Below are 21,562 nucleotides of genomic sequence, written 5' to 3'. Positions count from 1 at the left end.
GTGCTTTATACCCTTTATAAATCCTACTCACCACCTCTCCGTTTGTGCTGTTGTTATTTACAGACACATATAGCTTAGTCTCCAACACTTCAACACTTTAACACTTTTTGCTTTCAACAGTCAGTAGGCTTTTAAAGAAAACTTTAAAAATTTTTATTATTATTAGAGCCAGGCATGGTGGCACACACCTTTAGTCCCAGCACTCGGGAGGCAGAGGCAGGTGGGTCTCTGTCAGTTTGAGGCCAGCCTGGTCTATATAGCAAGTTCCAGGACAGCTGGGGCTACAGGGAGACCCTGTCTCAAAAAAACCAAAAAACATTATTATTATTACTATTATTATTATTGTTATTGCATGTATTGTGTGAGGGAGGGGTATGCACACAGAGGTCAGAGGACAACTTGCAGGAATCAGTTCTTTACTTCCACCGTCGCTTCTATCAGGTCATCAGGCTTGTGTGGCAACTGCCTTTGTCCTCTGTGCCATCTCTCTAGCCCAAGAAAACTTTAAAATAATGTTTTCTATGGCCATGTGTTTTTATTTCAGGAACTTTCTGTTTCCCCTTCAGATTTAGGCTTCCATCTGTGATCATTTCCTTTTAGCCAGAAGAATTTCCTCTGTCTTCCTTGACATCTAGATTGGTTGTTCTGCAGTCTTCTTTTGCTAATTCTAACCCTCGGTCATAGATGTGTCTACTTTTGGTGATTGTTGCTTCCCTTGTTCATGGGTTTCAGTCCCCGGCCTCTTTATTTCCTGAATTTTTTTTTATTTCACGATGCACTTAGTATACAAAAGAACAGTAGCAACCGATGTAGCTGATGTAGATGACACTTTTTTCTGTGTTAGTCTGTTTTCTGTTGCTATAACAAGATATCAGAGGCTAAATAACATATAAAGAAGAGAAGTTCAACTCAGTTTGAGAGGTTTGAGGGCATAGTGCCGGCATCTTCTAGTGAGAACCTCCTGACAGGTGGCATCACAGTGGAAGTGTGTGTGAGTGGAATGATGACATAGCAAGACAGGAAGCTAGGAGAGCCATTTAGAGTTAGGCTCACTCTAAAAACAACTCACTTGGAAAACAAACTTGGGGTCCCATGAGAAGTATATCAGTTCCTTCTGAGGGCAGTATCCCCAGGGCCCAATCACCTCACTCGAGGCTCCACCTTTAAAGGTCCCCCTATCTCTCCCATCTCCATACTGTGTACCAAGCTTCTAACACATGAGCCCTTGGGGACAAGGAAAGCAGAGAATATAGCCCTCTCCCAAACAAGCACCAGAGAGGTGCAACTGCCTCAGGATTGAGAGGAGCCCCTATCCTGTTTTAGTCATTTCAGTTGGCAGGCCTCATGATCTGAGGATGAGGTCAGTCCGCTCCATCAGCGCACTGGAAGCCAGACCCTGCAACACTGACAGACTCGTTCTCAGTTTCTCAGCCCTGCTCCTGGTTGGCTCTTGAACAGCAGACACTTCTGTGTAGAATCTCTAGCCTGTGATGAGAGTTGATGTTGTATTTGTAACCCTGTCGGACTCAGCAGCCTATGTTGTTAGTATGGTTGTGGCTGATCTCGCCTTACCCCAGGTGGGCCTGCTCCCTCATTAGCCCACATGACTGGGCAGGGGTCCACAGGAGTGAAACGACTGAGAGATGCAGCTTACCAAAGGACACTCAATACTCCACGGAGGTCTCTTTGTATCCATGGTTTTGAAAGAAAAATTAAAAAAACTCAGTATGTCATATTTTTATTTATCTGGCATTTTTACATCTCAGCAGGACAGAAGTGTTTTGTGACCATTGACATTGTCATAAGAACTCTGTGTTAAAGTAACTTTTCTGTTTGTGTTTTGAGAGATGGATGGATATTTTACTTGATGGCGGAACATGTTATTTCATGTTGCCTTGTGTCTCTCGGCAGGAAGATTTTATGAATCCAGATAAAGAAGCCCCGATCGAGTCTACCTTTGTCCGCATCAAAGAAAGCCCCTCTGAACAGGAAAGCAGAGTCCTCCTCCTCACCAAGAACGGGGAGCGGGCCTACGTTAACCACAAAACCAGCCACCCGCCACCGGCCAAAGTCTTCGTCTGTGACCAGCCTGAGAGCACAAAGGACTTCTACCTGGGCGCTGTGCCCAGCCACAGACTGTCAGATAGCTCCACTGAGTTCATGCATCAGATCATAGACCAGGTCCTCCAGGGAAGCCAGGAAAAGACTGAAGCCACCACCAGTGAGCCAGATCCAGAATCTTCCATCTTATCAACCAGAAAGGATGGCTGGAGGTCCAGCTCTTTGCCAGTCAAGAAAACTGTCCACTTCGAGGCTGATCTGCACAAGGGTGTCTCCTGCAGTAAGGATCCTGTCTACAGTCCAGATCTTTGCTTTGAAGGAAGCCCAGGAGCAGCCAAAGAGCTGTCAAAGCAGGATGGCCATGTCTTGTTGACTGAGGCGGCCGAGGAAAAGAAACTGGAACAGGAAGCCAAGCCAGTGCTGGAAGTGGCCTCAGACAAGGCCTCTGAGGACACTGTTCATGTGGATGGTATGCCCCATCATGCTCAGCCCCTCCAGGACTCCTCGTTCTGTAATGGCACTGTAGAGAGTCTGGCTAGCCATGCTGAGGAAGGCCCTCCTCCATCCCTTGAAGATCAAGCTGTCCTGGCCAACTCCACCGAGCTCAAGGTCCCACTGCTGACTGTGGAACCAATGGATAAAGATGACTATTTTGAAGGCATTCCACTAAAGGCCTCCAAGTTTAACAGGGACCTAGCAGATTTCGCCTCAACCAGCCAGGCTTTGAGCGAAGTTCCCTCACTCCACGAGAAGCCATCCGGTGAGGAGGGTTTTGAGGGTTATCCTGAGAAACCAGGGAAAAGGAAATCCAAGTCTCCTCACACAAAGAGAGAGTCGCCTGAGTCCCAGGCAGAGCCTGACAAACCTCCTCCCGAGAGCCCTGAGCAAGAAGGTCAAGACCATCCTTTGCCCCCAGAAGAAGCACCTGTGGATAATAAGCCAGAAGTGTTTGAAAAAGCTAAGAGAAAGTCAGCCCGGCATCACAGCGAAGAAGAGGGAGAAGCAGAGGGCCTCCCAGGGGTCGGCGGGGAAATACCATCCAACCCTCCGAGCACCAGTGTCAGCCTGGAAACCCTCAGGAGTCACAGCCTGGATTTCAAGCCTTCCCCACCGCTCTCAAAGATCTCCGTCATCCCCCATGACTTGTTCTATTACCCGCACTATGAGGTGCCCCTGGCCGCGGTGCTGGAAGCTTACGCTGAGGGTGGAGAGGGCTTGAAAAGTGAAGACGTGGATCTGGAGGAGCCTGAAGAGGGCTCTCTGCGGGACTTGGACTCCAAGGAGGAGGAGGAGGAAAAGGAGGAGGAGGATGACGAAGAGGAGGAGGAGGAGGCCCATAGCTCCCAGAGCAATTGCAGCTTCTCTGTGCCTAGCGTTGAAGTTCACCCCTGCACTAGTGACCAGGTGCCCCCTGTCAACGGGGGTGGTGTGGAGGCTACACCAGACTCAGGGCCTGCTTCTCCACCCCACCATGACGAGGACCACCAGCCAAGGGAGACCAGAGAGAGTGATCCTGTGGAGAGTCAGCAGGTACTCAGTGGTGGGGTTCAGGAACTTTTGTGCCCTGCCTAAGGAGTTCTGTGTATCTCCTTCCATAAGGCTCCCCTCACAGACATCCTAAGATTCAGAATTTAAAGACATCCTTTTAAATTCTGTCAAGTGCCGGCTTGATACCCAAAAGGGAGCCTCTCTTGAAATTATGCACCCAGTATCTTACTTCCTTATCCCAGTCCTGGGCCTACTCACGGGCTTTCTAAGAGGAGAAGTGAGAGCACGTGAGGGCCCAGCAGAGTAGGAGAGCGATCATTTTAAAAACAGTAACTAGGTGTGATAGTGATCCATACGGCCTTCTCCTGCAGCCACCTGGGGAACTGGGCAAGTCTTGCTGAACTCCAGCGGTGATCTGTAGAGGCTGTGGCTGTGTGGGGTCTTTGGTTACTGTGGCTTGCTATGTGTTATGTAAGCAGGAAGGAGGACACTCACTCTAAGCTCAAGCAGCTGGGCACACACTTGTCAGCCACTTGGACTTTCCACTCCATCAGGCCAGCAGCTCAAGGAGGGCACAAGAAGGATCAGGGAGGGAGAAGGCATACAGAGCCTTGGCCTGATGCCCCAGGGAGCGGACTGCGGCCTCCATGGTGACTTAAGGACTCTGCAGTCCTGGGAATGCCAGAGGAGAGTCCAAGCCCTACTGTTTGTGCCCTTGGGATATAGTGCAGAAACGAACCAAGGAGACATGCACCAAGAGAGGGGCCCGGGCTTGACCCCAGCAGCTCAGCTGCCCCCTCACCAGCCTTGTGGAAGGCAGTGAGACCAGCATTGCTTCAAAGTGAGAGAGAATTGTGCTGCACCGCCTAGGGCCACAGAGGCTGCAGCAGAGGGAGATATCTCAGACCCAGAGAGTGGGAGAGCTGCTAGGTAGGGGGCATTCACCAAGTGGCCGAACCAGGCTGGGACTGTAACCAGCTTTTTCCAGATCCCTTCAGCTCCATCTCTGTCCCGTGTCTCTTCCTCACTCTTTCGCTTTTGTCCTTCCCAGTTTATCCCCTCACAGCCCACAGAGGGGTGACTCTAAAGCCCAAGTCTCACCACTCCCTGACTCTTGCCTCCTTAGCACCATCTTTGACACTTTCCTGTTCTACCTGGCCATCCACCCCTCTCCACCTCTTCTTCTCCTCCAGCCAAGACAGCTTATCCTGGGTCCCCATCTGGGTTTTCCCACCCATCACTTGGTAAAGGGGTCTTTCACCCTTCAAAGCCCTGTGTCGAGGCCACCTCCCTCCAGGAGGCCTCCCCGATCCTGCTGGGCAGAGCCCCCGCTGCCTCAGTTGAGGCCAGTCATACTCTCCAGCAGCCCTTTTCTGGGTGCTTACTGGTTTCCATGGGGTTTGTTTTTCCCTTCCAGGAGTGAGTAGACATTTGTATATTCATCTTTAGGCCCCGAAGACCAGCATGGTGCCTGGCTGGGCCTGCCAGTGCAGGGGTCAAAAGTGTATTGGCTTGGGAATGAAACACTAAGATAAATGAGGAAATTTGTGGGGCTTGTGAGCGATACTGATAGAGATAAGAAAGTCTTGCACTCTGGAGGACTGCAGGCAAAAAGACCTTTGGGGAGCCTTCAAAGATGGTTAGAACTGAGCTGGGCATGTTAGTGCATACCTTGGAGGCAGAGGCAGGTGATCTCTGTGAGTTTGAGGCCAGCCTGGTACATAGGTCAGCTGGGGCTAGAGGGAGACCCTGTCTCAAAAGAACCAAAATCCAGGGCTGGAGAGATGGCTCAGCAGCTAAGAGCACTGACTGCTCTTTCAGAGGACCCAGGTTCAATTCCCAGCACCCACATGGTGGCTAACCACCATTTGTAACTCCAGTTTCAGGGGATCTGACACTGTCTCTGACTTCCACAGGCATTGCATGACATGGGTGCACTTACACTCATACAGGCAATACACTCATTACACATAAAATAAAAATAATAAATAAAATTTAAAAAGAACTAAAAACCAGGGCTGGAGAGACGGCTCAGTGACTAAGAGCACTGGCTGCTCTTGCAGAGGTCCTGAGTTCAATTTCCAGCACCCATATGGTGGCTAACAACTGTCTGTATCTCCAGTTCCAGGAGATCTGATGCCCTCTTCTGGCCTCCTCAGGCATTGCATGACACAGGTACAGTTACATACATGCAGGCAATATACTCAACACATAAAATAAATATATAAAATATTTTAAAAACAGGGGCTGGAGAGATGACTCAGCAGTTAAGAGCACTGGCTGTTTTTGCAGAAGACCCAGGTTCAAATCCCAGCATCTACATGGCGGCTAACAGCCGTCTATAAATTCAGTTCCAGGGGATCTGACGTCCTTTTCTGTCCTCCATGTGCACTGCACAACATGGGTGCATTTACATACATGCAGGCTTAACTCTCATACACATAAAATAAAAATAAAGAACCAAAAACCAGATGGTTAGGATTGAGATGGTACGCTGCCTCCATGGGAGCTTGGTTTCATTCAGTTTGCCAACTTAGGATGATAGACAGAATTCTCAGTTGTGAGGGTAAAGTGTACTGCTACTAATGGTTGCTCGAGACAGGACAGTGAGCCATGTGTTCACTGTCTATAGGGCAGATGCTTCCTGTAGGTGACTTAGAAATGACCTTCAGTGACATCAGGCCTGATGTCTCCAAGCTGGGCATGGGGTCAGGGCACACCTGAGGCGGTTCTCCAGATTTCTGGGAGACGGAAGACTAAGAAAGGCTGAGTAGGTGGCTAAGAGCTCAAGTGTGTTCTGGCCCCTGGTGTCTGGCATGTTTGCTTTCTTTCTTGCTTGTGACAGGCTGTCATGTAGCTTAGGCTGGCCTTTAAAGTTCCCATGTAGCCAAAGATGACCTTGAACTTCTCATCCGCCTGCCTCCACCTCCATGCACATGGCTAGTTTATGTGGTTCTGGGATGAAAGCCAGGGCTTCATGCATGCTAGGCAAGCTTTCTACCAAATGGGCCACGTCCTCAGCCCCTGTCCCTTAATTCTTGCAGGCTTTCTGCCTGCCAGTAGTTACCCAAATCAGACTGAGTACCTACTGTACCCAGTGCATGGATGGGTGAATCACAGGATCAGTCCAGAGACTTAGAGTCTCATCCTACCCCAGGTCTTACTGGTGGCCAGGGTGGGGCAGATCAGGCATCCTTCCCCAGCTGAGTACCACCTCCTTAGGTCCAAGGGGAGTGATCCTGACCCAGCCTACATTGTGGCTTTGACCTGTAGCCTTGATTTGCCTGCTGCTCTCAAGCCCCACCTTGTGATTGATCCCCTTGTGTGCAGGTCCTGTCCTACCCTAGGGGTGATCAAAGGCAGCCCATAGGGCGGGGAGCCTGGAGCCTGTCTCCTACCAGACAAAGGAGGAGTAAGGAACTTCTCTGATACCTTTTTCAAAAAAAAAAGAAAAGAAAACCAATGACTTGATGGAGCTTAGGACTAGCAAAATGGCAAGTTTTTCTTCTTCCAATCTTTAAAGAAAAAATATTACTCTCCTGTTTCCCCTGTAGAAAGGTGGCTGTTACCCAGCCATGAAGGACAGCAGCCTCATGTGTCTGAAAGCACCTTCAGGTCCTGCCCAGAGCTTTGTTCTGGGCAGTTGGCCTGGCCTCCCAGTCTCTTTTTCTGGCACCCGTTCGGCAGGTTCTCTAAGCCCCTAAGGGATTCTTGGAGCTGTCACTGTAGTTCCCACGAATCTGGATTTCACTGGGAGCCTTGGTATCAAGGTGCCTGCATGGACAGTGGCCAGAGGTTCTCCTCTCCAGTAAATGCTAGCGATGTCACTCTGTGATCCCTTTGGCCAAAGGCATAATGACAGTGTTCTCACGCAGATTTTGTACTTGCCTGTTTGTCCCCTCCTCCCCTAGGCCCATGGACCACCTTTGAACCCTTGGCTACCTGGCTCTTGGGATTTGTTCCTCTGTTTAGGTAGATGATGGCTATGTGAAAGATTCAGCCATTACCTGCTGTAAAGGTTCCTCTCTGGGAACCCTGTGACATAGGGGGAAGAGGATGATAGTGATTGTACCCATTTGACAGACAGAAAAGTGAGGATCAAAGAGATAGTAAGTTACTTAAGGTCAAGTAGATGACTAGGGTAGGATTTCACACCAGAGCTTCCTGATGGGAAGGATTTCACAGTAGAGCTTCCTGACTTTAAAACATGCTGTCTTCACCCCATCAATTCATAGTCCTTGAATTCTGAATATGGAGTAGGAATCAGGGTGGGCTTCTCTACCAGGCCAGTGGTGCTGGAACGAATTCATGAGAAAAATGGACTTGAAAGGGACATGGTGACTAGGCAGTGTAGAGCCCATGATGTCACCTGCTCCAGTAGGAAATTTGACTTGTATCTGGCTGCTTTGTCTTCCAGTCTGAAGACTCCCAGAAGCCAGAACAACCCAGAAAGCCATTAGAAGAAACGGTGGTAGAAGAATCGACCAGCAGTAAAAAGAAGGAAAAAAGGAAACATGTGGACCAAGTAGAAAGTTCATTATTTATAGGCCCTGGCACTGTCCGCTCCTCAGACGACCTAGAGGACAGCAGCCCTTGTGAGCACAAGGTCCCTTCCAGGTAGGTCACTGCGATCTCACTCTGGAAGCACAGGTAGAGAGTCGCTCTCTGTGGGAAGGTGAGCATCTCAGATACACTGCATCAGTGGAGGGCACAAGCAGAGCCTGTGCCCTGAGCGTGACCTGAGAGACAGAAGTGCCCTGAGGCCTGGTCGGCCATGCCCTGTGCTTGTTCCGGGTGTACGGACTCGTCTCTGAGTGCATGGAGCAGGCAGCAGCCACCTTCCAGCTCCTTCTCACCTCAGTCAGGCATAGTCACCCATGATGTGGGTGGAGCTAGTTAGCCAGTGTAAGCGGACAGCACTGAGGTGTGCTCCTTCCACCTGCTGGCTTTAGGGTGAGAGGCATTAAGAAAACCCAGCTTCCTAGATATCTGCACCCAGCTAGAGGTTATTGAATAGGACCGTTCTCTGAGTAGCTCTCCCTTCTAAGTCCAAGATTTGTTTTCTGACCATAATTCAGTTGGTCTCCCTACATAGCTTCCTACTGACCTAGGCAGAGAGGCCTGGGCCTTGGAGCCTTCAGGACCCACGTGATCTGTCTTCTCAGCCACCTTTCCATTCATGCTTACATAGGCCCCTCTGGCCTTGGCTTTCTGGCCTCATTTTTTCTTGCTCATGCCTTACTTTAGGCTCCTTCAAACTGGAGGGCTGTCCCTCTGCCTGGAACACTGTTTCCTGGCTCACTGCAACTTGACCTCTGGGTGGCAACTCCACTACCACCTCCTCCAAACAGACTTCTTGGATTTCCCACAGGTCATTTTTGATCACCCTTCATATAATCTTGTTCTGTGGCCTCTGGTCATATTCTTCACACAACTGTAATTCCTTTCCTTTTAAATGTTTTGGCAGTGCTAGAGATTGAACCTAGGACTTCCAGCATGTTAGACAACCAAGCTAGGCTACCACTGAGCTATATCCCCAACCCTCTTTTGACTTCTTATTTTGAGACTATCTCACTAAATTGCTCAGGCTGGATTTGAACTCACTGTAGCCCAAATAAAGGTAAGGTAAAGAGTTTATCAGCATCACCCCACTGTTCAGCACAGCCCTTGGCTTGTGGAGGGCATTGAATAACAATTCTTTGAGTAGATGTATATATGGATAGCTATGCTTCCCCTCTCTTCTGGAGATCAGGGGATGATGGGTCCTGAACACCCAGCCTGGTTCTTGGTACTCAGCAGAACCCTGATGAATGTTTGCTGGGAGAGTGAAGGTCAAGTCACACCCACTATAAGGCACAGCCACCTGAGAGGAATCTCGCTGCAGAAAACAGGGAGAACAAGAACCCCCGCCCCACGAGATGGTGCTTTTGTATTAGAAAGCATTATAGATATGACACATGTGGAGGGGCCTCTGCAAGCCCCAGCCTACAGCCTGGGGATCAGTTGTCCATGAATGCTACTGGTTCTAAACCCTTTTGACTTTGGGGGTGCATTTTGCCTCATTCCTGTGCTGTAATACCAACTGAGAAAGCTTAACACATTTGGGATTAAAAGGTACCAAGGTTGCCTTACAGTGAATCGCTGAGATTTGCACTTGGGTCAAATGCTAGGCATATTTTCAAGCCCCTAAAGGCCATGTAGTGAGCTTGCCCGAAGGAAACTGAGATGACCCTCGGCTCCAGGGTGCATAGCACCCACCAGACACCTGCTAAGCAGCAAACCAGGACCCAAGACGATCCTGCCAGCATCATGAAGCAGGTGGGGTGGGAATGATGACCCATTTTACAGAGGAGGAAAACTAAGCAGAGATGTCCGTTTAGCTAGTATTGGCAACTGTCAGCCAGGAGCCACAGTAAAGGCCCAGGCTTCTTTGCATCTACCCTGAGGGAGTCAGCTCTGCTCAAAAGACCGAGGGGCTTCATTCCACTTTAGCCTCCAAGATTTGGACATAAAATCAGACTCTTTATGCACGAAAGGAAAGAAGGTAGTACCCCCTGGAACTAGACAAGCACATGGCAGCTGTGTGGCAAGGAGCACTAGAGAGGGAGTCTAGCTTCCAGGCATAGGCCCAGCTCTGTGTTTAACTTGGAGAGGACTGCTGGTGAATACTGAACCCAAGTGTGCTTGGACATAGAGGTCCCTTTCCTAGCATAAATCCTAGGATTTTTAAGAATATGTGGACTGCTTTCTAGTAAAAACTGACTTTACATGTTTTTGTAGTCAAGGGCCCAGTGTCTCTAGACACATCCAGTAATGTAGACACATCATTGTTCTTTGTCCCTGAGTCTGAAGCCATGACTTATCCATACTGGATGTGGAAGACTCAGGCTGGGGTGACTGTGTGACTGAGCCACCAGTACCTGGGGTCACACCCATTCAAAATGTGCCTTTGCTTTTCAGGACTAGCCACAGCGACTCCAGTATTTACATTCGACGCCACACTAATAGGTCTTTGGAATTGGTTAGTATGTGAATTTCTTCTTGTCTATGGCCCTGCTAATCACCACCTTTCCATCCTTCCTCCCCCTCCCAGCCCTGAGCTTTGAGATTGCTGACGTGCATCAATCATACTTTGGGATGGAAGACAGACACAGTGAAACCTTGTTTGTTAAGCATAGTCCAATTGGATGTTCAGTTGGGGCAAGAAGGGATGGAAATAAAGCATTGATTTCAAAGCCCGAAGGCCTCTTTGTTATAAAAATGAAACTAAGACACCTCCCACTTCCCAGAGTCTGCACCCACATCTAGAAAGTCCACAATCAAAGCAAGTGTGCATTAAGTAGAGAGCCAGGTGACATTTGCCAGTGCCGGCTTCTGAATCTGCTGACTCCCACTGTGGCCTTGATTCTGAAGTCCGTCTAGGTGGTGGGTGGGCCTCTCCCAGTCACCCTCAGGGCAGGGAGGCCAGGGGAGGAGGCAGAGTGATGTCTGTTGTTTAGCAGTTTGCTTTTTGAAAGTAGATGTCTGCAGTATCAAGAAAAGCCTGGCGTGGTCGGCTTTGTGTGCTTAAAATCATCTTGTTTTCTATTTCAGAGATTTCATCTTTACTAACTGGGTTGCGGGTTTTGTTTATAAATTTCACTGTAGGACCATTTTAGCTATGTTCAATCGAGGAACGCAGCCAATCTGGATGACAGGAGAAACCGAATGTTAAACAGGTTCGTGACTTCGTTCTCATTTGTGGGCTTAAAAAAATTATCAGTATTGTTTAATGCCCTAGTCTACGTCACGGGGGTGGTTATTTTTCGACTGTGTCTTATTGATCACAGTTTTACTCATTTGGGGAAAATGCAAGAATATACTTGTTGCAAATAACATGAATATCACTGGACAAAGAAGGAAAGCAGATATGCACTAGTGTGGGCAGAGGGACAGAGCATGACTCAGAAAATGATTGCTAAGCCAAGACCAGTCTGGGTTCTGAGCCTATAGCTGTATTTCAATAACACAGAGGCTGAAGCCAGCTATCAAAGGTAGAGCTATCAAAGGTATGTGTCCCAGAGTGCCGGAGGGACTGACCATGTATCCCTTCTGTCCCATGCAGGTACAATACTCAGAAGCTCACTGAGCTGATTTTACAATTTTATGGCATCAGAGCAGACCTGAAGAGGGATTACAAACATGCGAGGATGTCTATGAAAGTATTTCTTACTGACCATAGAACTAGGCAGTCTAGTGTATTGTTGCCGAGTTACTGTAAAACACTTAGAACGCAGGAGACCAGAATCAAAGCTCTTGAGGTCTGAGATGGCCCAACTCCTGTGAAAGTCAATTTTCTTGCCCTGCCTGCTGTGGGTTTGGATGGGAGAGAAGGATTTTGATGACTGGGGTTGGAAACCTCTGGCTGAATCAATACCCAGGAGTATGGACCTTAGACCTCCAACCCCTCTGTCTCCTTAAAAAAAAAAAAAAAAGTAAAACACATGCTTCTCATGCGGGCCTAAAGTACTAGGGAAATAATACTTTTACTTTTGATTGGGTAGAGCATTGATGTATGCAAGCGTGTTTTCTACCTCAAGCAAGAACTTGATTTGAAATTTAAATACACATGGTATATTTTTCTTATAGACAACGTTAAGCAAGAGAAATTTCATCCATTCTTCATTATCCTGAGCATAAATTGCTCTACTGTAGATGGCAGATGTTATAGCCCATCTACTTGTCTCTGGTCAGGAGATGGTTTTGGTTTTTCTTAGCTTCCATCTCAGGCCTAGAAACACCCCCACAAAGCTCACAGGCTTCTGTGGCTCAGCCCTGATGCACCCATCCCTCTACCTCTCCCTGGGGAAATTTGGGTCTGAGATTGTTTTCTAACACCACCCACAGTCTTTGGCTAACAACCTGTTTATTACATGCCAGGCCAAAGCAAGATGCCATTTGAAACACTGCTTTCCTGTCACATAAAAGAAAGATAATGCAAACCTAAATCAAATCTAGCAATTATCTTGAAGGGAATATTCCCAAGACAAAGACTGTGGGGTGGGTGACTTTGCTTGTTTCTGTTGGGCCCTCAATATTCCTTCAGACATCTTGCAAAGTCCCATTGCTAACTGGGCAATGGCTGGTTTTTGGCAGTCCCTTCCTCCTTATGGAAGTATCCTAGGATGCTTGGTGCAATGCCAGCTCTAGCACAAAGTAATTGTGGGGCCCGTGACAACCACTGTGAAATGCTCCCAGCAGCTCCTCCTGTTTGGGGTCGTGGAGATGGCTTGGGTATGTGCAGGTGCTCCAAGCACCCCCCCCCATAGATGGGGCCTCCCTGGTGCATCATGGGAGCCCGTAGCTACAGGTGGGCAGTGAGGCTAGGGTTCAGGATGGCACTTTTCTATTGTACCAGGTGTGGTCTGCCCTCCTAGGGATGCCACCAGTGACTACCCTGTCCTCTGCCTTTCCCTCTGCAGGAATGGCACCAATTTCTCTGGTGAAGCTGTGCCCCCAGGGAGCCGGAGTCCACCGAGTGACTCCCTGACGCAGCTTGTGCAGCCACCGGACGTGATGTATTTCATCCTTTTCCTCTGGCTCCTGGTTTATTGCCTGCTGCTGTTCCCCCAGCTCGATGTCAACCGATTCTGAGGCGTGTGTCAGAAGAACAAAAAGACAGAACCCTGGCGGGGGTGGTCTTCCTCCCACAGCTTACTGTCTGTTCGGGGTTGGTCCTCTTGTGCAGAGACCGAAGACCTTAGAGGGAATGCAACCCTTGCCTGTCTCCCGCCCCACCACTTGCTTTTTGGTTCTGTACTTCCTCTTGTATCCGTTTGTCTCTGTAAGACCCAAGAGCATGGTTTTCTCTCCCGCTGTGTGCTCAAAGCTCAGGTTTGAGGTTGTGTTGGTGGGTGGGTTTCCCACTTGTGTGCCTTGCTTGATCAGATGAGCATCCTTACTAATGTATAGCCCAAACTTGGATCTTAGCATGTATGCATACATGCAGGATTTTAAGATCTGGGAGGAACTTGAGTTGCTTACCTCTCAGGGGAGGGCCTGCCTGATTCTGAGAAAGAACCAAGCCCATACTAGAAAGAAAGCTGTCCCATTTTCTTTGGAGCATGGGTGTTTGTGGGAAGATGCTATGACCCGTCGCTGATTGGTTGTATTCACTGGGGAGTTCAACAGAATACACCTACATTCCCCTCCCCTCCAAATCACACCTGTGCATTGTTGGGTTCCAGGGAAGAGATGCCAGGATTGCTGTGAGCCATGATGCATTCTTCTTTGACTCTGGTTTTCCTGGAGGATGCGGGGAGGGGGCATTTTAAATTCACTTTTGCATCTGTTGGGATTGAGGTACAGCTGTGGTTTTCAAACCTTCTCTGCCAATGAGACCCTCCTGTCAGATGAAACCCACGAGGAACCTGATCTAGATTCGCATTCAAAGCAGAGCTCTGACTGGGATGGCCCTGAGACTCCCTCCCACTGGGCTGTGCAGACCTTGGAGTCCCTGTAAGACTCCATGATAAGCCCAAAAGGGCTGCAAGTGGCATAAACTCCCGCTTAAGATGAAGCTGGAAGGGTTCCTGCAGGTTTCTGGCCTCAGGATACACACCTTGGCACCAACATCCTGTGGTTAGTCATAATGGGTTTCTTGAAAAGGCTTTCTGAAATGCACTAGGGTATAGGCCAGGGCAGGCAGCTTGTGAAAGGAAAAAAGGATGTCTCCCTCCTCCGGTGGTCCTCAGCCCCAGCTCCCTCTGTCCCTCTGCAAAGTCTCAGGTCACTGGGGGACTCTTGTTTCTTCCCCATTTGTGATCCCTCCCACACATTAGGCAACCAATATAAAATCATACCCTCAGTCAGGAGGGAGCCACAGGGCTGAACCCACAGAGGCAGAGCAGGCTGAACAAGGGTACACCGCTCACTAGGAAAAGACTCGCCACAAGCCCTCTGACCATTTGATGCCCAGTCCAAAGCTGTTATTTTTTGTAGGGAACTTCCAACCAAGCACAAGAGTGGTCTGGAAAAAAAAAATGACCAAGTAAAATGTCCTCACCCAAACTAGGCCATATTCTTTAGACCTTTTATTGACCTTCAAGCTCATCCCCTGTTCCTTCTGGAATATTCTTGGCAGCTGTAAAGGCACGTATATTGGTTAGTTTTCTTATTGCTATAACAAGGCACATGACAAAAACCAGAAAGGAAGGGTTTACTTTGACTCACAGTGTGAGGGTGCAGTCCATCATGGCGGAGGAAGTCATGGTAGGGGGCGCCTGAGGCAGCTAGCCACATTGTTTCATAGTTAGGAAACAGGGAGAGAGATGCTGGTGGTCAGCTCACTTTCTCCTTTTTATTCAGTCCAGGACTCCAGCCCATGGGATGGTGCTGCCCGCTTGTAGAATGTGTCTTACCTTTTCAGTTAAGCCTTTCTGGAAAGACCCTCAGGGACACACCCACAGATGTGATTCCATGGTGACTGTAGGTGCGGTCAGAGTGACTGTGGAGATGAACCATCACATCCTGTCATTTTCTCTCTCCTTAGCAAGCCAAGGACTTGCTTATTTTATGCACAGTTCAAAGAATTTACAGAGTACATGGAGTCATGACAGCCCAAATCTGGCCTCTCAACTGTTCTGCCTCCCCTTCTGGAAAGAACCAAAAACTTCCAAAGTGAAAGCTCTTGGGAGCTTGGAGCGATTTCATATTGAGGGCCCAGAGCTCCATGGATGTAAGGTACATAGTGAACTTCCATCAGACTTTCAAAGGTACAGATGATGCAAAGATTATGCATGTAATACTTTATGACCCCACACTCTTTGCAGTCCTTGCCCAAATGAGGTAGCAAAGAAGAGCTGACCTAGAAGTGACTCGTTAATTTTATGAGTCCAGACCTTGCTCAGAAGGCTGCATGCTGCTTCTCTCGCTTACAGCTTACAGCAAGCTTTAAAACATCTACAGACAAGATGCCCGAGTCATTTGGTTCAGGCTGGCAGTAAACTGACTTTATTTGAAAGGCAAAATAAATCTCATTTGAGTATAGGCATATGTAGAAGGGACTGGATATAAAAGGCTACTGGTCGAATCATCCTATCAAATCATGTATGTATGTGTGTCTATATGTGGTTAATGTGCACATGATTGTGAGTGTTTGAAGAAGCCAGAAGAGGGTATTGGATCCTGCCTGGAGCAGGCAGTGGGAGCCACCTGAGATGGGTGCTGGGAACTGAACATGGGTCCTCTTAACCACTGAACCATCTCTCCAGCCCCTCTTGGCATCTCTTAAATAAGAAAATGCTATAGTGTTTGAAATGAGGACTAGTCACCCCCAAATCTTAATTGTCAGTAGTAACCAGTTTCAATATTTTTTGCTGTTTCTTCTAATATTTGCCTCTGCGTTTCTATGCGACACTTTATTTTTCATTATTAGTTTAGAAGCATCTACTGACTTGCTAATGTCACAGATGAAGGCTTCCCTCTGGCCTGGACCATGCCGGGTCTTCCCACTACAGATAGACTGCCTTGGGCAGCTCAGGACCCCGAGCTAAGCTGTGGACTGTGGTTATATATCCCTACTTGTCAGTTCCCCCCTTAATTTAATATCTCCCTCCCTCCCTCCCTTCTTCCTCTCCTCTCTTCCCCTTCCTTCTCTGTCTCCTTCCTCCCCTCCTCTCTCCTCACTTTCCCTCTGTCCATTCTTTTATAACTTCTTGAGAAAAGTAACATGGGAAGTAAATGTTGTGAATTTTTTTGATTTATTTATTTTTATTTTATGTGTATAAGTATATTGCCTGCATGTGTGTAAGTGCACCTGTGTTGTACAGTGTCCTCGGAAGACAGAAGAGGGTGTCAGATCCCCTGGAACTGGAGTTACAGACAGTTGTTAGCTGCCATGTGGGTGCTGGGATTCAAACTCAGGCCTTCTGCGAGAACAGTCAGTGCTCTTAACTGCTGAGCCATCTCTCTAGCCCCACATTTAAACTGCCTTTTTTCCTGCCCTCACTGAGTGTGGCTGGGCACAGATCTACAGATCTGGGCACAGATGGTGCCCTCGTCACTGTTTCCCAATAAAGCTGTTGAGATTTCTGGTTCCTAGTCCTGTGCCTTTATGCATGACATGGGTTCTCCCCTCCCTGGAAACATTTATAGCCTCTCTTCTCTTGATGTCCTGACACATCCTGATGGTGTTGTGTCCTTGTTCTAGTACTTGTACTGAGTCTTAAACTCTCCTGTAATTATCCGCACTCCTTCTGAGTCCCCTTGTTCTTTCAGTGTTCCCTAGCTCATCCTCTAATGTTTTTAAAATTATTCACTTCTATTTTAATCTGCTTTTAAGAAGATCTATTCCATCTTATCGTCCCAACACGAATGCTTTATTTAATTTTTAATCACTAAAATGTCTTCCTTGTTCTCTGAGTTTTTTTCAGCATAGCATCCTGGTCCTGGTTCAGGGATACAGGTCTCCTCTGTGACCGTTACAGTGTTTTGGAGGGTTCTTTTCTCTCTCAGTATTACCTTCGTTTCCTTTAAGTTTCCTTCCTCTTGGTTGGGCTCCGTCTCTGCCTTCCACATTCTAAACTTTCCTCAAATATCTGTGGATCGTGTTTAAAGGTGATGCATCCAGGACCTAGCAGGAAGTTCTGGGCATCAGCTGGTAAGACTCTCTAGGGTCGGCCAGTGGGCTGAACTTACCAATGGAGAGACTAGCATATCAATAGTTGCATGCTTCTGGGGTGCAATCCATTTCTTTAGAGACCTTTCTATCATGCCTCCGTGTGTAGAAGAGGGACACACATGGGTCTGCTGTCACCTATACAATGCCTTTGTAGTTTCACCAACAATGCTCCCTCTAGAGAAAAGGCACCCACCCATATACACTTGGTTTGATTGGCAGAGAACAGATTTTTTTTTGTCTTGCTCTGGACAGATGCAGCTCTGAGCTAGGGCAAAGCTTAAACAGAGCAAAGGCTGGGTTTAACTCTCACGTGCTTCCTTGCCAGGTCCTTTTTGTCCAATGCACAAACTGTAGGCTAGTATCCAGAGACCGTTGAGTACAGTGTTCTGACCAGCCACTGGCCTCCTGAAGTGGCCCCTGCCCTGCTGGTTTCTGGGTTGAGCTGCTTTTATTCTCTATGAGAAGGAGGCAGAGTCATCATCTGACTCCATGGGAGGGACAGGAGGCCCAAGAATCAACAGACACTCTCGTCTTTGGCACTGTCTCACCCCACCTTCCCCATTCCAACTCCTGGGTGCCACAGCCTGAGGTGCCCCAGTGCCAACCCTGCAGGCATGTGGTAACAGGACCCCTCCCAGTCCTTCCTCATGGGCTCGACTCCTGCTCTGAATGGGGTGGTGCCTGTGGCTTTCTCTACATCCTTTCCTGTGCTTGGTTCTGTTCCTTTCCTTTCCTTTCATTCTTATAGGAGCTCATGATGAAAGACGTTAGCACGTGTGTTCCTTATACCATCTTTCATTTTGTTTCATTGTTTTGTTTTTTTGGGGATGGGTTTTGCTATGTAATCTAGACTGGCCCTGGGCTCTTGATCCCCTTGCCTTAGTCTCCCAAGTGCACCACCATGTGTACACCATCTCGATCCGTGAATACCTTTGTGTTTTCTGGCTGGTGGGTTAGGTGACTCACCCCCCTGCTGACTTGATTGTGAAATTGTCCTGAATTCACTGGGGTTGTGGCACCACCACACTGTCTGACTATGACGTGCCCAGTGCAGGTGAGGGTCAGATCACACAGGAAAGCACTGCCTGAAGGTGGTGACTCTGAGGGTTTTCCTCCTTCCTGGTTTGCCACTTCCCCCCAGGGAACACAGTCCCTCAGTGACTTCTGCATTCTGGTAGGAATAAGTCTGTGTGGTCACATGGTTTCCAGCCTTGCTATGTGGGAAACAAGTCGCCCACGTTCCCATTTGCCAGTGGACAGAGTTCTCTGTTTGCTGGTATTTGGGACCTGTGTAGAAGTTTGTGACTTGTCCTGGCTTGTGATGTCGGAGTTGTTGAGGACTGCCCCACAGACATGACCTTGGTGGGGAGATGCACTCTTGTGGGCAGTCAGGCCATGTGCTTTTCTACGCCTGGACTCAGTTCCAGCAGTGCTTGCCTGAGCTTTGTGAGGCAGAGCACTTAGAAGGCTGGGATTGTCTCTCCTCTACTGTCCATCCCTGTAAGTCATGGATTGTTTGATGGTCTTGGGGGTCGTGTGAGGGTCTCAGTGCCTTCTTTAGAGATAAGACTAGTGTGGGAAGATTAGTTTGAGTCTCCAGCTTCCACACCAGTCCAGGTAACACAGTGAGACCTGACCTCAAAAAACTAAAGTAAGAGAGCAAGATCAGACAAGGGAAAGAAAGGATTCATTGCACCGCTAGCTGGTAATTTGGGGATGGCCATCTGCCCCCAGTGAAGGTTCCTCCAGACACCCTCAGCAAGGCCTCTGAACACCATGGAACTCATTCCCCCATCAGAAGTCAAGGAGTAGGAAGGGCAACTCAGGACACATGAGCCTGGCTTCTGTGGGAGAGCTATCGCCTCCATGAATGCTGTTGATGACATGAACTCATTCATGCCAGCTCATCTCCTAAATCTCCGGTGGCACTTCCAGGCCTGGCCTCCCTGTCCCTCCTGCTTAGAGACACTGTTCTTAGGGATCCATGCCGATTTTCCCACCTGGACAGCATCCAGGGTCTTGTGGCATCTTCTAGCCTATCCACCTGGTGAGGGGGCTGTTGTGACAGTGCCCAGGACCTAGGGTAAGTGGCTCATGGCTGACTTTGAGTGCTGGTGGCATTATTTTGCTCATTTGATGAAAATTGCTGTGGAGTTTTTCCCTTACCAGTTAGCCAGTGTGAGAGAGCTCAGAGCGAGACAGAAACATCTTGGCCTGCACGGGACCTCTTTCTCTGACATTCACTTGATGGTGGCTTCTGCCCTCTTCTCTCCAGGCCACCACCTTATCAAATCTGATACCTTTTGCGAGAGGAAGTGTTAAGCCATCTATGAACTCACTTGACCCTGACAACAATCGTGGGTGGTGTTTCCTTTTGGGAGGAAACCAGAGCTCTGGAAAGAAAGATAGCAAAAGGTCACAGCCTAGAGCTAGTTCCTGACCCAACTGGGAACTTAGAACTCACTTTCTGATACTGGCTTTTGCTATAAACTTCACTGCTTAGAAAATAAAGTGATGCCCTAAGGAGAGTCTTGTTCTTGAGGGCATCAGCCTGCTTGGAAGTTGTGGGTAGAAATCCTCGGAGCCAGGCAAAGTTTATTAGTCTTCTTGTAGGCCCTCCCTGGTATCTCCTTCCCCTGCCCACCAAGTTCCTACCCACTTTGACCTAATCCTGTGTAATAACTGCTTAAATCACTCCTTCATAAGTACGTGAAAGCCATAGTTAGCCAATACTCGCAAGTTTACAACCAAATTTTCAGCCTCTAGCTGGATTTTAGCAGTAAAATCTCAGTATCTAAAATCAAGCACAGTCCCCCAGTGACTTCTGTTACAACTCCAGGGCCTTCCCCTGCTGTGCCTCTTTGACCTCTAGCTCGTGCACTTCTCAGAGTGAGAATCAGACGTTCTCTTCAAGCATCAACCTTGAGAGGGCCTTGGAAGAACATCCTTAAAATGAGGTTTAAAATCCAGGCATGCCAGGCGTGGTGGCACATAGCTTTAATCCCAGCACTTAGGAGCCAGAGGCAGGCAGATCTCTGAGAGTTTGAGGCTAGCCTGGTCTACTTGGCAAGTTCCAGGGAGACTGTCTCAAAAAGACCAAAAAAGAAAACAACAACAACAACAAAACCAGGCATGATGATACACATCTATAATCCTAGCACTTGGGAGACAGACAGAACGATGACAGCCTGGTCCTACATAGTGAGAGCCTGACGAGAAAACAAATAAAAAATAAAATAAAAGTTAAAATGGGGTGGAAGACCATTAATTCCTTGGGTGAAGTCATAATTGGTTTCTGAAATGTGGATGATTTTTCTTGCAGTTTGTGTATTTACACAAAAAGTAAATAGAAGGATTTTATTTGGTAGTTTATCCCTTTGTGACCACTGATTATACCCCATCAGAAGTAGAGGAGCAGATAGTCTATGAAGTCATGCTGGGAAGGACAGCCACACAATGCCTGTGTTCTTAGATATCATGTGAGGATTGAGGCATGTTTTATGGAAAATTTGGGGAGTTCCCAAGTTAAGATAGCCCTGTCCTGGGCATCCACGTCCTGGCTCTAGCTCACCTGTGGACACCTCAAATAAAACATTTACTTCTTTGGGTTGAAAATTGGAAGACCTCTTAGACAAGTCCTTCTGGGTTTAAAACTCCAAAGGTTAGAAAGATAGCTTAATAAATGCACTTCTGTTTCTAAGTGAATGCCAAAGCTTGGAGTGTGGCTGGTACAGGTGCCTTTGGGAGGAACTTGGTGAGACAGAGGTAATCTGACTCTTAGGAGGTTTGGGATGGAAGTTTGGAGTAGAACCTGAGAGTTCTGCTCCCTGGAACCTCAGCACTAACTTGGTCTGTATAAGTCAGCACCTCAAAATTCAAAAGTTCAACTGTAGGAATTATCTGTATGAAACTGGACCTTTCCAGCTTTTTCCTCTTCCCCTGGCAGTGATTCAGAAGAAAAAGGCACAGGGAGTTTGCTCATGGTCATAGAGGTTTCTGTTTGAGTGCCCTACTCCACAAGGCTACTGCAGTTGTGTAGAGCATCCTTGGGAGAGTGTGGTACAGGGGCAGGTGGTGAAGAGCATACCTGCTCTCTGCCCAGCGAACTGGACCAGAAGTTTCTGCCTGCATCCTTTACTTCAGTGCCAATGACAACAGCCAAAGGCAAACTGGAAAAATGGTTACTCTTTACTGGACACTTTTGGAATAAGTTATGAAGCCTGGGGGCAGGACTTTGTTCAGAGCATAGTCACTTGAGTGGCAATAGGCATTTTATTTTATTTTTTTCAGAGAGGTAATAGGCATTTTTCAGAGTGGTAATAGGTATTTTTTTCAGATATATTTAGCATATTT

General features: G+C 48.0%; 1 protein-coding gene and 1 long non-coding RNA gene across 2 annotated transcripts in view; both read left to right on the top strand.

Annotated features, from left to right (window-relative positions):
* Clmn (calmin) overlaps window positions 1-16,629 on the top strand; it is a gene marked incomplete at its 5' end in the record, with an annotated part of 33,263 nt that extends 16,634 nt beyond the window's left edge. The window contains 5 exons of the mRNA XM_008837578.3: window positions 1,912-3,591; window positions 7,967-8,166; window positions 10,510-10,570; window positions 11,197-11,267; window positions 13,011-16,629. Of these exons, the coding sequence (XP_008835800.1) occupies window positions 1,912-3,591; window positions 7,967-8,166; window positions 10,510-10,570; window positions 11,197-11,267; window positions 13,011-13,182 (2,184 nt within the window). The remainder of the gene's footprint in view (window positions 1-1,911; window positions 3,592-7,966; window positions 8,167-10,509; window positions 10,571-11,196; window positions 11,268-13,010) is intronic.
* Window positions 16,630-20,335: 3,706 nt separating this feature from the next.
* LOC108491056 overlaps window positions 20,336-21,562 on the top strand; it is a 1,711-nt gene continuing 484 nt past the window's right edge. The window contains exon 1 of the long non-coding RNA XR_001872545.2: window positions 20,336-21,503. This is a non-coding gene — a long non-coding RNA (uncharacterized LOC108491056). The remainder of the gene's footprint in view (window positions 21,504-21,562) is intronic.

This window comes from Nannospalax galili, unplaced genomic scaffold (genome assembly GCF_000622305.1).
Source record: "Nannospalax galili isolate Female #2095 unplaced genomic scaffold, S.galili_v1.0 scaffold978, whole genome shotgun sequence".
NCBI classification, from domain to species: Eukaryota; Metazoa; Chordata; class Mammalia; order Rodentia; family Spalacidae; genus Nannospalax; species Nannospalax galili.
This window is presented reverse-complemented; position numbering and strand designations above follow the sequence as displayed.